Source organism: Rhamphochromis longiceps, linkage group LG19, assembly GCF_057381845.1.
Source record: "Rhamphochromis longiceps isolate RC_006_pf linkage group LG19, R_longiceps_female_GT1.1, whole genome shotgun sequence".
NCBI lineage: Eukaryota > Metazoa > Chordata > Actinopteri > Cichliformes > Cichlidae > Rhamphochromis > Rhamphochromis longiceps.
The window spans coordinates 32,784,548-32,802,471 of NC_140575.1; the positions used below are offsets into that span (position 1 = coordinate 32,784,548).

General features: G+C 43.8%; 1 protein-coding gene across 2 annotated transcripts in view; it reads left to right on the top strand.

Annotated features, from left to right (window-relative positions):
• akt1 (AKT serine/threonine kinase 1) overlaps positions 1–17,924 on the top strand; it is a 31,001-nt gene that overhangs the window by 2,102 nt on the left and 10,975 nt on the right. For both annotated transcript variants that reach the window (XM_085390797.1, XM_085390796.1), the window contains exon 2: positions 5,789–5,972. In XM_085390797.1, coding sequence (XP_085246923.1) covers positions 5,927–5,972 — 46 coding nt within the window. In that variant the 5' untranslated portion in view covers positions 5,789–5,926. The remainder of the gene's footprint in view (positions 1–5,788; positions 5,973–17,924) is intronic.

The following is a 17,924-nucleotide window of genomic DNA, read 5'->3' on the forward strand; positions in this document are numbered from 1 at the left end:
TAGCGTGATGTCATTTCTTGTGTTTTTAAATACTTTCAGTGTAATGTTTTACTTTTGGAAACATAAACCATGTGGTAGTTTTTTCTGTTAACCGAGCAGAAACTGAAGCAAAAAAATGGTATCTATGAATCTGTGATGAAGGAAGTAGCGTGGTGATGTCGACCTGATTTTTTTTTTTTTTTTTTTTTTTTTTTTTTTTTTTTCCTTCTTCTCCCCCCTTGCTTCCTGCTATAAACACATGGGACTATCCTCTCTGGCTCAGTGACAAGCTCAGTGTGTGGCAACTTTTGCTGCATGACACTGATTTGCATTGAATGGGGTGGCCCCCGGCGTTGGAGCCAGAAAGATGAATGATTGAAAGCCGCCCTGACATCAGGGCAGGCAGGCAGGCGGTGGCCCAGAGGCCTGAGGACCATGTGACCCGCCGTCAGGGTACTGGGTTCATTCAGTGGCTGCTGGCTGCAGCGCTGGCAGCAGCCCAGCTTTTTACACACAGGCCGCAGTAGCAACAGGTCGCTCCCATTAAAACAGCAGCGCTCTGTTGTGGCTCCAGAGCCGGACTTGTGCATGTGTTGCTTTTTTGGCTGCGGCGTGTGTGCGCTCAAGTTTGTTTGTGAGGTGTATATAATGTGTGCGTGCCTGTGTCACAGAGTCCACACTAAGATGCCGATGGGATCCAACGGGTTTTGTGATCCTTACTTTGAATTGCACTCTGTGTGCTTTTTTTTTTTTTTTTTCTTCTCTCAAATCCCTCTCCAGGATCCTTCCAACATCAGCTGTGTGACACAACCACCACAACCCCAAGTGCAATAAACAAAAACACTGAGCGAAAATAAACTTTGGCTTCATAAACTTACTTTTGCTCACTGATGGAGGGGAGCAGAGTGGCAGTAAAAGGTGTTGATTGCACACGCGCTGCCAGATGTATTCGAGCCTGAGGCTGTACTGATATGACTCGTTGTCTGTCAATAGTCACATTCACTTCCTGTTGTTGTCCCCACCAGTTAGCTGGATGAGGCCACTCAAACAGAGCTCTCTTTTGATGGCCTGGCTCTGATGGAGCAGCAGGGACATTGATTTCAGCCGATGGTCAGGGATCGCCTGGCGCAGTATGTGACATTTATGTGAACAAGCATTGCAATTGATCATCTTTTGGCTGCTTCCCTTTATTCAAAGCTATCTTTATATCACAAAGAAATACTGAATGAAGGAAAGGGTCAAGTGCTTTGGTTATGATAGCCTGCAGGTTTGAAGTCTAATGGTAGTCTTGACAGTTTTTGGATGACTGTTAGTACAGTTTTTACTGCCTTATTTGACTTCTGCTTTAACAAGTGAGCTATTGCAGCTACTACTGTAGTGTGATCTTTCTCCCAAATTTAGGTTTTTAGTTGGGTTTACTATCTGCCCTTTAGTCATACATTTTTCTTTATACCTTTACATGTGTTTACTATGTAACCAGGATAGTATTGTGGCCATTTCTGGTATTTTGAATTGTCCTAAGACCTAATAACACTTTGATAATTCTTCTGCTGGAGGCTATGCTTTTATTTGAAGGTGCTCAAGTGTGTGTGCATCTCTCAATCTTCACTACAGGGAGTGCAGAATTATTAGGCAAGTTGTATTTTTGAGGAATAATGTTATTATTGAACAACAACCATGTTCTCAATGAACCCAAAAAACTCATTAATATCAAAGCTGAATGTTTTTGGAAGTAGTTTTTAGTTTGTTTTTAGTTTTAGCTATTTTAGGGGGATATCTGTGTGTGCAGGTGACTATTACTGTGCATAATTATTAGGCAACTTAACAAAAAACATATATACCCATTTCAATGATTTATTTTTACCAGTGAAACCAATATAACATCTCCACATTCACAAATATACATTTCTGACATTCAAAAACAAAACAAAAACAAATCAGCGACCAATATAGCCACCTTTCTTTGCAAGGACACTCAAAAGCCTGCCATCCATGGATTCTGTCAGTGTTTTGATCTGTTCACCATCAACATTGCGTGCAGCAGCAACCACAGCCTCCCAGACACTGTTCAGAGAGGTGTACTGTTTTCCCTCCTTGTAAATCTCACATTTGATGATGGACCACAGGTTCTCAATGGGGTTCAGATCAGGTGAACAAGGAGGCCATGTCATTAGTTCTTCTTCTTTTATACCCTTTCTTGCAGCCACGCTGTGGAGTACTTGGACGCGTGTGATGGAGCATTGTCCTGCATGAAAATCATGTTTTTCTTGAAGGATGCAGACTTCTTCCTGTACCACTGCTTGAAGAAGGTGTCTTGCAGAAACTGGCAGTAGGACTGGGAGTTGAGCTTGACTCCATCCTCAACCCGAAAAGGCCCCACAAGCTCATCTTTGATGATACCAGCCCAAACCAGTACTCCACCTCCACCTTGCTGGCGTCTGAGTCGGACTGGAGCTCTCTGCCCTTTACCAATCCAGCCACGGGCCCATCCATCTGGCCCATCAAGACTCACTCTCATTTCATCAGTCCATAAAACCTTAGAAAAACCAGTCTTGAGATATTTCTTGGCCCAGTCTTGACGTTTCAGCTTGTGTGTCTTGTTCAGTGGTGGTCGTCTTTCAGCCTTTCTTACCTTGGCCATGTCTCTGAGTATTGCACACCTTGTGCTTTTGGGCACTCCAGTGATGTTGCAGCTCTGAAATATGGCCAAACTGGTGGCAAGTGGCATCTTGGCAGATGTACGCTTGACTTTTCTCAGTTCATGGGCAGTTATTTGGCGCCTTGGTTTTTCCACACGCTTCTTGCGACCCTGTTGACTATTTTGAATGAAACGCTTGATTGTTCGATGATCACGCTTCAGAAGCTTTGCAATTTTGAGACTGCTGCATCCCTCTGCAAGATATCTCACTATTTTTGACTTTTCTGAGCCTGTCAAGTCCTTCTTTTGACCCATTTTGCCAAAGGAAAGGACGTTGCCTAATAATTATGCACACCTGATATAGGGTGTTGATGTCATTAGACCACACCCCTTCTCATTACAGAGATGCACATCACCTAATATGCTTAATTGGTAGTAGGCTTTCGAGCTACACAGCTTGGAGTAAGACAACATGCATGAAGAGGATGATGTGGACAAAATACTCGTTTGCCTGATAATTCTGCACTCCCTGTATAAGAAGCACACCTTGACCTCATAGTTTATTCACTTTGTTCTGTTGTCAAAACAGTCTCACCTGGAGGTCTGTTTAGGAGCAGCACTGTAACTGTTGAAGGGTTTTGACAACATCACATGACCGCCATCATCTGCCACCTTGCAACGGTACTCTTGTATAAAAAGAAAAAAATCACATAATCAATGTTATATTATCGTTTAGCAAATCTAGTTACCTAGGATTTACAAGGAAGCTTTTTACTAGGAATTTTTTATTTTATTTTTTTTAAATCTTGTAATATATTTGAATCTGAGCTGTTATATAGCACTTGTTTGTTTGTTTGTTTGTTTGTTTTTAAGCAAAACAGTTCCGTGTTGGTTAATACCATCCAACCACATAGAAGTGTGCTTTAGCGCAAATCTCTTGCTAGAGCACGGCAGCGGGGTCTTTTTTTTTTTTTTTTTTTTTTTTTTTTAAAACAACTGTCAGTGTAAAGTCCTTCTTACTCACAAGGAAATTACATTGATGTTAATATAAAGGATGTTAATTTAAAATCCAGTTAACCTAACACGCATGTCTTCAGACTGTGGGAGGAAGCTGGAGTGCATGCAAAATCTGCACAAAAAAGCCCCAGCCTGGATTCAACCCGATTGGGAACCTGTGCAGGTTGTACCCTGTTTTTCACCCTTTGACAGCAGTGATGGGCTCCAGCACCCCCACAACCATGAATTGGATCAGTAGGGCAAAAAAATAGGTGGAAGCATAAGGGAAGCAATAATTTTGAAATGCTGGGCCAACATTGAAACTAACAACTGGCAGATTGCATATGTGTGTTGGTAGGTCAGTCCAGTTTGATGTCTTAGTTGCAAACACAGAAGTTGTCACTATAAATGCATACTGTGAGGAGGGATTAAGTGTGTTTCAGTTCCTTGTCACACTATGTACTTGGAATATATTTATATCTTTTTAAAGAGTATAAATTCACAAACCATTTTCTGAAAATGGATCCCAGATATAAGGACTGGGATGGAGTAGAACAGGTAAACATCAGTCACTGCCTTTATTGAGTATCGTCCTATTTGCTGATTGACTCACAGCAATCAGTGAGGTGAATGTCAATGATTGGCCCTTGCCACAGGGATCACCACAGTGGGCATCCCTGAATGTTTGGTTTGGTACAGTTACACCAGATGTCTTTCTTGACACAACTTCAAAAGGGATTTGTGTATCCCGTTGGCATCAAACCAGCGACCTTTAGCTTGTGAAGCGGGCGTATAAACATCTACACTATGGAGCCATTACGTTGGTGCGCCTCTACTTCTGTAGAGTCATTTTTGTTTTGGAGCTCTTGGTCCTGCAAAAAATAAATAATTAAAATTAATATGTTCCATATTTCTTAAGAACATGACTTTCAGATGCTGTATAGATGTTTTAGATCTGCCACATCTGCTGTTGTCCTTATTTTGCCTTTGAATCCAATACACCAGGCTGTCAAAAATGCCAACTGTGTAAGTTAGTAGACTCATCAGTATTACAGCTCTATCATTAAGTCACAGAAGGATCTGGCACATAATTACAATTGTTACTCAGAGGTGAGTAAGGTAGTCTCATTTAACCTCATGTTCTTTCAGCTGCAGCCCTGCTGTGTTTAACAGTTTGACCTTGTCAGTGTAAGGCTTGGGTGCCTTTTCTTGAGATCATATGACTATATTAAGGCTCAGAGAACAATAAAATTATTTTAAATTACTTTCAGTGAACTGGGGAAAAAAACAAGAAATAAAGCTGCTTCCCAGAATTTATATTTCTTATTGACGCTCGTAAGGGAAACGCAAACACTTTAGTCGGTCTTTATCAAATTTAGACCCTGCTCACAGAGGCTCAAGGGATCTTCCAGGAAAGGTGACTCTTATTTTTCCAGAGAATTTGATTGTTCCGTAGCTGGTGATTTTCTACATGTAATGTCAAACAGTCAAACATAACCTGCTGTGGGGCAGGTTAGGTCTGCACCATGTGTTACCATGGGGAAGTGAGCCACCTTAGTAACAGTAAAAACCCTGGGTTAAACCTGAAGTGACTACATTATGCCCGTAATCCTGCTTTGCAGCACAGGGCCTCTGGGCTAGTATGTGGCACACAAAAACATAAAACTTGACTAGACCTTTTCAAGATTTAAACTTTGATGCCATCCGTGCACGGAGTAGAAACCTAGTAATCTGTTCTTCTTGGTGAAACTGAGATTTAGAAAAATCATTAAACAGCTGTGCACAAAGTTTGAAAATCTATATGGATATCCTGTTTGAGAATTATTTGATATAATTATTTTCTCACTGCAGCTCTGTTCGTGAGTGGGGGGAACCTCCTGGTCTATCAAGAACGGCTGCCTCAATAGTGAACAGCATGGAATTTTCCAATACGGGAGACTTCATTTTGATTGCCAAAACCCACAGCTTTACAGATATTTGAACCTTGAAATATTGCAGGTTCCACTTGCACTGTACTTGTACCCTTCCCTCACCAACTGGGCCGTAAAACACGAGGCTCTTCTCGGTTCTCTTGCCTCCCCTCGGCCCCGTTGACCTGACGGTTAATAATCAGACAAGTGGAAAAAATTGTTCACCTTAACAATGGGCTAATTTTTACTTTTCTTTAACTAATAGGTAACCACCATCGAGAAGACGGCTATAAACTCCAGGACCCCGTCTCCAGGCTCCTGCGCAGGGTTGAGTGAAGGAAACTTTGGACTGAGAGTCGTCTCTCCCTGAGAGAAACCTGGATCCTCCATCCTGGCCACCAACATGACCAATGTGGTGATCGTCAAGGAGGGATGGCTGCACAAAAGAGGTAAATTTGTGCCATTAAGTGCTATATTATTTTTCTTTTGTTTATTTTTTGATAACTGGATTAACATTTAAACAACTAACATTTGATGTGTGCTGAGGTTTTTGTCCGCGAGGTGTCTGGTTGTCATGACCTTGTAACAAACCTAACTGTGCAACACACATTATGTAAAGACCCTAGAATATGTCAAAGATTTCAAACGCTCTTGTTGATACATGTCAGAAAACAAATTGGTTCATGCGTACAGTTTATGTAACACTAGGACTGTACTTGACATAAAAAAACGGATTCGTTATACAAATTGCCTCAACTTCTTGGTGGATGCAGCAAATCTTTATTTTTTCATTTTATTTTTTTCTACCCTCTAAATGTTGCAGAAATGATGAACAACAACAATATAGACTATTTGCCAAGTGGTTGATTAATTTGTAAAGGCATTTAAAATAAAGTAGTATGCCAGATGTAATATAAGGAGGCATCCAGTTGCAGAATCCCCAACGGGCCCCATGGAGCTGCTCTGACAGTGCTGTGTGGCGTGGCATGGCTCACTGTCGGGCGTGAGTCCTGTTGTTTGGACGAAAAGGCATTCCTCACATACCTGCTGGCTTTGAGCAGCTTTATGTGCGCATACTAACTCTGCCTTCTGCTGTGGCTGCCTCACAGAGCCCACTTCACCACTGCCTGCACCACCAGGGGCAAAATAGGATAAGAAACCACTGAAATCTCCTGGGCCCAGAAATAAAAGGAACTGGCCTTTTTCTGGAAGAGAGAGCGCCAAGACTTGCAATTATTGGCTAAGGTGATGGGAGTATGTCACTATAAGAGTTCCTGCATTGTGTTAGCACAAGTCTTGAAAATGGGGACTGTGGGCTAACACAATGCAGGTTTCCAGTTTAGTTTGATGGGCAGCTCAACATACCCCATATGATGCAATCATGCCCCTCTGGTCTTCTGTTTAATGTAAGGGCAGCGTGTTAGTTACATTAGGATTTCATTTGCGGAAAGTAATAAAGTTCAAGTCTTGAAAGTTTAGGATTAGCTGGTAGTAAAATAAAGTCTGCAGAAGTAAATTGTGCTGCTTTTTTGTCTTGGTCTGTTTAGGGAAAAAAACAGAACCTGCTTTCTTTAGAGAGAACCTCTTCCCTGGTATAAGGGAATAATATGTTTGCCCTGTTGAGACTGTGTGTAAATTTGTACACGCTCTGAAATACGTTTGTTTGCCCATTAAAATCTGGCACACATCCATCTTTCCACACCTTCACAAGTACAGATAAGAGTGAAACATAACAGGCGGCCTGTGTGAAGTATAAGAATAGTAAAATAGTGACTGGAAAGAAAACGGTGTGTGTGTGTGCACACATGTGCACTGTTGTGGCGCTGAGCTTCCATCTATACTCCCCCCATTTGTGACATGAACACTAAACAAACAACCCTTCAGAAATAGTGAGTTGGCATGCTGTCGTAGCCCAGCAGCTGTGCCCTGTGAAATGTCACCGAGCCTCTGTTTTGATTGGAGGGCATCCGCCTGCCTCCTTGACAGGAAGGCTTTTAGTGTCGCATCACTGTCATGCAATCTTTGCCCCAGAGCCAGTGCACAGAAGGTGAACCTGCAAGTAGCCCTGTCTTTCTGTCGATCACCTCGGTCAGCCAGGCAGTCTGTGCTCGACAAACCTCTTCCCATCTTCCCGCACCTTGAGTGCAGCTTGTGTGGTGGCGCCACCCAAGTGACTCAAATCTCCGTGTGGGCGTTATAATAAATGGCTTGTACCACCTCTGAGTGTGTTCACCATGCTCATTACTCCCATGTGTGCTTTCAAAACACCAATTTGATGTTTTACAACAGATTGACCTTCATATTTCCATCAACACTTGTTTTTCTTTCGTGTTTGTGTCTGTTTCATGGACCTGGTCTTGCACTGCAGTACTCTCTTACAAAAGCAGGTACAGTTTGAGTAGCCTCCTCTTCTAGCAGTGCCCATTTATTGGCTCCACATGATGATTGAATTTCATGGTGGGCCAGTTGCAGGCGCAAAGCAAAGCAGCTCTTTGATTCCTTTCTGATTAGTCATCTTCAGCATGCACGTGCAGACTGAGTCAAGACGCCTGAGAGAAAGTAAAGCAAGCGATTGTGCCTCTGTACCTTGTAACCCCCCCACCCTCAGAGCTAATCTGTCATTAAAGCTCCAGATTCTTAGCCTTGGATTGATCTGTACAGTTGTTCCAGACAGGCTGCACTCTGTGAAATGATCTAAATCTGAAGGACACACCTTCATAGTTTCTTCTTAAGCCTTGTGCTGCAGTAATACGTCTGGATTGTGGACACCATTGGGAGATGTTGATGGGCTTGTTATCTGTTTTTGAATGTGAGACAAAGAGTGGGATGGAGTGTGTGTGTTTAGATATGCAAATGCGAGTGGTTTAATATACAGAGTGAAGCATATTTATTTTGACACTACCAGCAGGACATTACCCTTTGCCCTTATGCACAGACCACATAGCAAGTACAGGCCTGCACAAACACTGTAACTTTGTCGTTACTATCATAACCAGTTGTTATGTGTCCCCAAATGGTACTTCCTTTTTAGATCCTTCATGGAGTGCACCCACACACTTTGAATGTGCCTACGGCCTCTAGTGGCCACAGAGGCCAAACAGCATGTTATTTCTCTTTGCAAGTGTTTTTCCAAAGTTTCCATCAAAGCCAGAGCATCATCTGACATCAAAGAGGCAGATTGTGGGTTCCCTAGTTTCCAGGGAAGCGCTGTGGCCAAAAACCCAGTCAAGCTCAACAGAACAGCGCTTGCTTGTCCTCCCTTCTTCCCTGGCTCTTGTTTGTTTGACTCATTTGCTCCCTGACAAGTATAAAGAGCCGGCCCCCTCGTTAGGCTAACGAAGGCCACAACAACTGTTGGATTTGGGTAGCACGCTCAGCTGGCTCCAACCTGTGAGAGGAGGGGTGGAGTGGGGGAAGGAGGGGAAAGCAGAGAGCACAGCAGTAGAGATGGTGAGGAAGGGGGGGGGGGGGGGGACAGAAGTTGAGCAGCGTCTTTGTGATGTTCCCAGAACATTGCTCAGTGACCCAGTCGGCCCGAGGAGAGCTGGTTGATGTTGTGTGCGACGTGCCACAGAGACTCTCGTGGTTTGGTTTGGACCTCGTCAGCTGATTGGCCCTTTTGCTGGTCATGTGGCTGAAGGACACCCATGAGCTGCTCGTCCATGCAAGACCTTGTTGGTGGTCTGGGGGTGGGGTGTTACAAAACACTAGACACAGTAACTGTAGATTTTTATTTTTTTTAACTTTTTTTTCCCCCTCCATTCTTTTGAATGTTTGTACCTTCTGCATCTGGTGAACAGGCCTGCAACAATTCAGCTAGCATTTCCCACATTTCTATTAGTTTGTTCTGTAAGATCTAAGTAAGGGAATGCAGTGTTTCCTGCAAAGCTCGATGCTCTTCAAGGGAGCAGACCCACCTGATTAAGAATGTCTCATGATACTGCATTGCTGACTGTCTCAGGATTTAAGGCCTTTGAGTCACGGCCAAATCTGCTGCTGGCCTTGCCTGGTCTACCTTCATTATGGGTGTCAAGGATTGCATACTGCTACAAATACACAATCACATAAACGTACGTACATACTGCAACAGTGTGGGGAATAGTTGTGCAAATTTGCTGATATATTGTGAAGATTAAATATAAAAAAAAAAAGATAAACAGAACCGAAACTTGTGATGCTGCATTAATAACTCCTTTACAAATATGCTGTGTTTTACCAGCTTGGTTCTGTTGACGGTGTTATTATTAGTACATCGTGCGCTGTTCAGCCATAATCTTATATGCCAAGTAATGGCCTCGGGGGGTTCTGTGGCTCAGGCTTGTTGAACACAGTTTTTTAGGATCTAAAGTTTCACTGGGGAATAACTCTGTAATGAGATAATGACTTCACCTGTCAACAGCTGACAAGTACATACATACACATTTTTAACATTAAATACCTAGCACAGACGTTAAGTGATGGATAAAGGGATTTTCCAGAGAGAAGATAATCAAATATGGAAGGTGCCTGTCCGTAACTGGACCGCTACTTATATAGCACTTTGCAACTCTACTTAGCACTTAACACTTTTTGCTACGAGCCTTATTCACACATTCCTGTAGCACTTTATTCTATTCCTTTAAGCGCTTTCGATGAGGCGCAGTCACACCCCAATGCAAGCATCCGGAGCAATTTGGAGCTCAGTATTTTGCCTGAGGACACCTCAGATTGTGGACTGGAGGAGCTGGGGATCAAACCGCTGACCTTCCAATTAGCAGACAACCTGCTCTACCTCCTGAGCCACAGCTGACCCTCTCTGTGGGTAATTCAGTAGTTTGACTGAAACTAATGGTGTATACCCTTTCTTGCTAACTATTTTCCAATAAGTTTACAATAGTCAGCCTGAACTTTGTGAGGGGAAACGCCCAAATGAACAGCAGTAGTGAAAGTTGAAGTGGCAGACAGATTTGAGTGGATCCCCTGTAGGCAGGGTCCAGCAGCAGAAGGTGTCACACCAGGAAGCCATTGCTCTGGCCGGGTGTCTGGCCGTCAGCGTGGACCCCCTGCTCTGGGTAATGGGAAGCAGTCTTCCTGCTAAATGTGGTGGAGAGAAGTAAATTACTGGGGTGCAGCTGTCGGCAGGCAGGCTGGCTAGAATGGTGGGGGGGACCAGGAGGCTGAGGGAGGTGGCACCTCCACCATTCGCCCCCTCTCGCAGCAAGCCCGCTGTGTGCTTACTTTGCTGTGCAGAGTCCGCCTGCTCGCCACAACTGTGGTACTCAGCAGTGATCTCAGCCTCTGTTGCTGTTGCTGTGTACCCTTTCTGTCTGTCATTTCCTCAGTCCTCATCTCTCTTTCTGCTTGTTCTCCTTCATTCTTACTCGCACACTTTTTCTTGTCTTTTATGGTCCCCCTTTCTCCCTTGCCCTCACAAGCTCATCCCCTTTTTAGTCCTCCCCCACTTCCAGCGCACGTTTCTCACTCTGTCGCTAGGATAATGACCCAGCTGACAACTCAGACCCATGGCGGAAGCGGCTATGGACCGGCGAAAAGCTCAAAGTCTTTGACATCAATCAAATCACTGGCACCTCTCTTCAGTTTAGGGTGGGTTAGAGAGACAGTGAAACGAAAGGGATGCTTGGCCGCCTGGGGACTCAGATATGTGGCGTCCATGATATTGACATTTTCTCTTACTCTGAGCATATTTCATATTTATATTTATTTACAGAACATTTTAACAAGTAGTGCCCCTGAAAAATGTCAACAGCTGGAGTGTACCTGTCTAAATGGAGCGGGGGGGGATGTAGAGCGTAATCGTTGCTTGTTTAAGGGTGCTAAATTTTACTGGTCATTGAGAGTTCATTGGCACTAATATGTTCTAAATAATGTGTGTTTATTTGTTTGCCATGCAGTAACCCAGTTAACTAATCCATGGACTGCTTGTTTACCCAGGGAGAGGGTGCAAATCTCAGCCCAGTGTGGCAGGGGGGAACTTCCCACAGTGTCTCTATGGTAATCAGCAGGTGTCACTCACCACAGAGAAGAAGTGAGGGCTTTCTTACGAGCGTGAGAAAGCGGGGCAGCCTCCATCGCACCCCCTTGCTTTTTTTTTTTTTTTTTTTTTTCTTTTTAGGGTAGCAGTGGCAACCCTAGTGACGGGGGGGGGGAAGGGAGAAGGGGAAGAGACGGAGGGCTAGATTTGGGGTTGGGGTGGCCCTTCAACGGAACCTGTCGATGCTGCTGCCAAAGCCCCAGCAATGGTGCACCTCCCACCCCTCCTGCAACCCCCCCAAATCCAGCTGCATGGAGAGAATGAGGCCAACAAAAGGGAGTATGGGCTGGGGGGGTCAAGAAGGCATAAAGAGTAGGAAAGAAAAGGAGTCCGTACTCCAGGATAGTTTAAGATGCCATGTGAACCCGGTGCTGCCTTATACGGTCGCAGTCGGGCAAATATGTAGATGGGTGTTCGGTCAGCATGAGAAGCTCAGCTTAGAGCAGGGCGTCTTGGGGGTGGAGTTTGTGGTTGCTGGGCTCAGTGTTGACCCTTGCATCAGGGAGCCCCCACTCTTTTAGAGCAGGCAGTCCGTGCCTCATTGAGATGCAGGGCACAGGGCAGCAGGCCGCAGCTGCAGCCTACAGGCAGAACCCGGCAGAAAAGGGCCGAAGGGATGGCGGGGGTGGCTGAGGAAAAACCAACAAAAGGCGAAGCCCCCCTACCCCCTCCTCCCACGCTTTGGAGTTCTAATTCCCTAATCCTCAACCTCCGCCTACCCCCACCTCCTCCTCCTCATCCGATTCTCACCACTCAAACTCACACACACGCACAGTTCATGCAGTTACACTGGCTCCCTTCCTCTCATCCCCAAGCCATGAATGGCCAGACGGGGACAAAACCCAACAGCAGCCCTCTCAGGAAGTCCAACCACTGGGTGTGAGCACTGAGGCACATTTTGTCTGACCCTCTTTTGGTTCCTCTCACTCTGTGTGAGATCATTTACCCACTTGCATTGTTAATTAGTGTGCATGTGTGGGTCATCTAGTGGCTTGTGACAAAGGTGTTCTTTTCTTTTTAAAGTTACTGTGTTGGAAATGTTATTTAAAAACCTTACAAATAGAACGATCTGGGATACAGCTGTTAGTTTGGGAGATTGTGGCTTCTTTTTCTTCTCCTTTCGTTTGTAATTTAAAAAAAAAGACTGATGAATACTACATGATGTGTCTTATTAGCCAACAAACTATAGCAGCTGGGTTCTCAACATTCCTGTTGCTGTCACGTAGAGACGGAGAGTGCAGGATGCTCCTCTGAACCAGCCACTAACCTCATTCACCCGCCCTCTTCCTTTTATTTAATGAATCTTCAATAAGCTTGTCTGACTAACCCTTAGTGTTAGGGCCTCTTAAGCCAAGTTGACTTTCACATGGCTTTACTGTCCAAAGAAAGGATTAACGTGAAATAAAGAGTCATTTCTTGGAAGTCGACGTGAAGTGTCATTAAGTTGAGAAAATTTGAAATGTATAATGTTAAAACTTCCTGATCATTTCAGTATCTAGATTAAAGTGATTCCCTCGTCAGGAGTTGTTGTTGTTGTACCTTTTTTCTTGTAATTCGGTAAAAGCAAAGATGCTCCAGCTGCTGTGCCAAACCCGTTCTTTCCTCCTGTACCGTGCTTGAGGTGTAGAGGGGCGTAGCTGTGGCATGCTGAAGCTGTCCGCACACAGGGCCATGCAGCAGTTGGCAAATAAAGATGAATTCTGTTTTGTTTGGCAGCGGTTCTCCGTTCATTATTTTCCACTTTGCCCAGCGCGCATCCCAGCCCTCAGCAGCTGCTTGTCATGTAAAGACACTCTATCAGGCCCTGACAGCTCCTCCCCTGCACACACAGTGCGCATGGCTCATGCACACTTCACTTGCGTTCACACCCCCCACCCCCCACTCACACTCCTACATATGTGGGGAACATATGTAGTGATCTGTCTCACTACCACGCCGTTCAGCACAACTCCTCACACACTGCTTTCTCATCCCCTCCAGTACTCTCATCTCTCATCTTTTGTCAAATCAGTCTTCCCATTCTTCTGTCCTTCCCCTAATTTGGTTGAGACGAGCCACATGTCGGCTGTCATGCTTTTATTAGAAAAGCTTACTGGGACTGTTAATGCAGTGGATTTCCTCAGAGCAAAGTGTGTGTTTGTGCGTGCATGCATGCATGTGTGCCTGTGTGTCAACCAGACACTTGAAGCAGGTTTTATCTTATCTAGGTTGTGGTCAGTCTGTCTGTTGGCCACTTTCCTGTTTTGGAGAACATGTTGACATCAAAAGGTTTTAGTTTACTGGAACACTGTGATGATGAAGTGAGTTAAAAGCAGAAGGCTCTCCTGTGTTGTTCTGAGGCCTATTGTCCTTTGTCAGCAGTCTGCGCTTTTTCTCCGTGTACACAGGATGTATTTGGGGTCTAGTATGCAAAGCACTGGATTTAAGTAGTGCAGAAGAATTTTTTTTTTCCCTCTCTGCATCTGCATAACAGTCCCTGTGTAGAATTACCATATAAATGTATCCATGTTTACTCTAAACGGTAACTGTATATTTGACAATACAATTTTAAAAAGGGGAAAAAACCCAGCATTAGTTTTCACTTTCTCACTCTGTCAGTTCTTAAGAAAAGCCGCTCTGTGGAAAGTACAAATGAATAAAACCAAAAGGGGAAATGTGTGTCAATAGGAAGCTGACAAGGGTCATCTTGGTTGTTTATGCTCAGAGTGCAGACTGCAAGTGCAACCCCTTCACTTCCCCCCGCCCGCTCTCAATGCGGCGGAGACGCCCGCTCGCAGACAACCGGATATCGCCATTTCCACAGTTGTCATGTGATCGAGCTTGTGGTCACAGACGAGGAAGTTGCAGTGTCCTCCTGTCTAGAAGGAGCATGCACTAGTTGAGGGATGTGCAATGCAGATGTGGGGTTGCTTAACCTTTGCAGAGGTGGCATCAAAGATGAGTGCCCCTGCAGAAAAGACTTTAACTTTCCAGTTACAGTAGACTGCGTTATTACAGTGGGTTAGACCTTATTTACCTTTTTGTGTGGAACAAGTCCCTCTTAATATCACAATTGCCATTGTCAGAATGGGGATAATGGTGACTAAGGATGCTTAGCTGGCTGTGTCTTCCACACCAGTGTGTCAGATTTTCCCCCAGTACATGCCATGTCATGCCTCGCCGTGCTGCTGCGTCACGTATGACCACCCATGCAACTACTAGTGTGTGCCATGCGTCAGTGGATCTGGCAAGAAAGCCTTTCAAACTGACTGTTTGTTGTAATCTGTTGCACACAAATACCTTTCAGTGCCTACAAGGCGCCATGCATACACAAATGTATTTACAGACAAGCACAATCATGTGTACACACAAACACCTGTTTCTGCCCATCAGGATCTGAATCTACGTAAGAACATTACACAGTCTGGAAATGATTTGCCTGCGTTCCCGCTGCCAAACGAAAACTTCTAAACTGAAACTTTAGGCCCTGCTGGCGAGACAAGGATATACGTTGAGCCTTCATCACGTGTCGCGGTGTCAGGTAGGGGACTCATTATGCTGCCTCTGCATTGTGCACATACTGTCCTCAGTGTTGGTTGGCATGGGTTTATAGTTGGGAGATATGGGTCAGCCAAAACCTGACCACAGAGTGGAGCACCAGCTGGGGCCCAGCAGATAAAAACAAGGACCGGTATGAAGGGCTCAGGAGACTTTCTGGCTGCAGATTTGTCCAAATTATGTATTGAACAGGCTCTCCAGCGAACTCGCAGCTGACACTTAATGACTATGTGTACTCTTAAATGCCACGTCTTTTGTGCTTTTATTATTTAGATTTTATGCTAAACAAGTCTCTAAGCTCCATTGTGCTGAAGTAAGGAAGTCTGGTGCTCTTAAAGGCTTGTGATAAATAACCCTACGGACGTGGAGTCCCAGGAGATCGGCGTGTATTTGGATGATTGATTGTTAAAGTTGATTGGTGTGGTTTGTATTTGGAAAAATCTTATCACTGCAGTTGTGTGTAAAGCGGTCACGAGGGAGCTGCAGCAAACTGTATTCTGCTTATTTCACTTGGGGCAGCACATCTAGTATAAGCGGATTTGTCAAAGCTGTGAGGGCGGCAGTCTGACGCCTGTCAAAGTTGAGCTAATTTCTAAATGAGCTTTATTTGGTGTGAAAACACTTACTCTGCAGCAAATGAGATGAAGAATCTCCCCTTGCACAATAAAGAAAAATGTAATAACATATTAAACATCTGCTCTGGATTGAAGACTGTCTTCTGTTGTGCCAAGTGACAGCTGTTTCCTTTTGTATGGTGATTGGTGCCACCACACCAGCAGTGAATCAGGTGTTTTTTGTTTCGTTTGGGTTTTTTTTTTTTTTTTTGTTTTTTTTAAAAGTTTTGATTCAGGTTTAACAAACCGAGAACTGTAACACAAACATCTGCATCATCGTACTGCAATTTCATTTTCCTGTACAGTCTATCCCAAATGGAGCTAATAAAACATGCTAGTCTATAACTTCCAACTTTCCAACGAGCACTCTTTTTCATTCTTCTGATCCAAAAAATCTTAGACGGTTATCTGAAAGCGAAGCAAATACAGAATGCATTAAGATCCCGTCGGTATCAACATTTATAGCGCTTAATGAATAAAAATGATTTGAAACGTGCAAAGAAGCAATGGGAGAAACTCCCTTCAGCTGTGAAGAGTTCCACAACTTATTGTGATAGGAAAACAAATTATTTTTAAACTGCTTTGTCTGATTATCTTAGTGCAAACTGCTAAGTACATGTTATGTTAGGGAAATCCATTTATGTTTGTTGTGTGCAGAAGAGGAAAATATCAGCCAGTCTATTAGCTTTTTAAATTCCAATTCCATAAATGCCGAATATTGGTATCGACTGAGTTCTAGCTAAAACCTACATTTTCATTTTTCTTTTCTATTGATGGGCAGGTTGCAATTCCTGCACAGTGGCAGTAACAAATCTGATTATATAGAAGTCTAAAGAAAGTTACCGTTAGCTCACGCTCTCATCCTGATGACTTTAATGTCTCGATCGCTGCTCTAAAGTCCCATTAAATAAAAAGCATACAATGTCCCTCAGCAGCCAGAACTCCCAGCTCATGGCTTCTATAATCTGCATTATATTATTATCATAGTGGCTCCGTCCAGCTTTATGTATGCAGGCTATGAAGGGCATCCCGTGTCGTCGCTTTATGTGGGGAGGGGAAAAAATGTAGACGAGAAGCAGGAAGGGCAAGTTGATGATTTTGACAGATTACAAGTGACAAATCTTGAAAAATGACACTCAACCAGTTTTAATAATTCATGTGATGTTTGCTGATGTTTGCTCTGCACTGTCTAATCTGCTATCAGTTTCATTACTCAGAAGTGTGTATGTGTGAATAACAGAAGCTCATAGGACAGATCTTTTACTTCTTACACACACACACGTGCGCACGCCGCGCTTCTGTGTTGGAGGAAATGGGGCAATTAAGGACAGCTTGGTATGGCACTGCATGGGGTTAATATGCGGCTCCGTAATTAAAAATAAATTACAGTTTTCCTGTATAAATATTCAAGTTCCACTCCGCTGTGTGCCACTGCCTTGTTATGGTATGTAAGCTATTTTTTTATTTATTTATTCCCCCCCCATCTTCACCGTCTGCACAACATCTGGCGCAACATTTCCTGAAGCATCACCGGAATAAATGGAGTTTCGTCTGCCTAAGAGAGATTCATTTGTGTGATGCCAGTGTGTCTAAGTGAATGGGATGGACATGCTTGGCTTGAGTTTAAGGCTGTTGTCTAGAAAACCGAGGAGTGTGGAAAGTTTTGTATGAAAATCAAATTGAAGCGTTGGCATCCACCGTTACAGAGTTAAGAACTGTAGGAAATGTTAAGCTGGACTGCAGATTAAAATGTTTTAAAGTGAAGTTAAAAATTCTACTTGTTAAAGATGTATGCAAATACAGTTTTAAGTTGCTTAAATGAAAGGCAGTTTTTGCTGAAAGTGTAAGAAGCCTGAGGATATTTGCTTACGTGATTTACAGAATTTTAATTGTATGATTAAAATGATACTGGTGCTTTACCCGTACGTTAGATTTTTACCGTGCCTGCTGTGCTGTTGGAAGAATGACACGATCAACTAACTGTCACAATTCAGAGAGGGCAAGTGAATCCTGCACGCTCTCAAACAAGAATATTTCCAATGGGAAGAGTGTGTTTGAAGCTTACATTCCTCCATTGTGTGCTATAAGTGAGAAAAGGCCACTTGAAACCATGTCCCATTCCTCATTCTCCTCGTATTCGTTTGATTTCTTGTGTAAAAATGGCTACAGTGGAATTTGGGTGGGTGGGAAATCTAGTCTCCTTCCTGGTGAAATTAGTC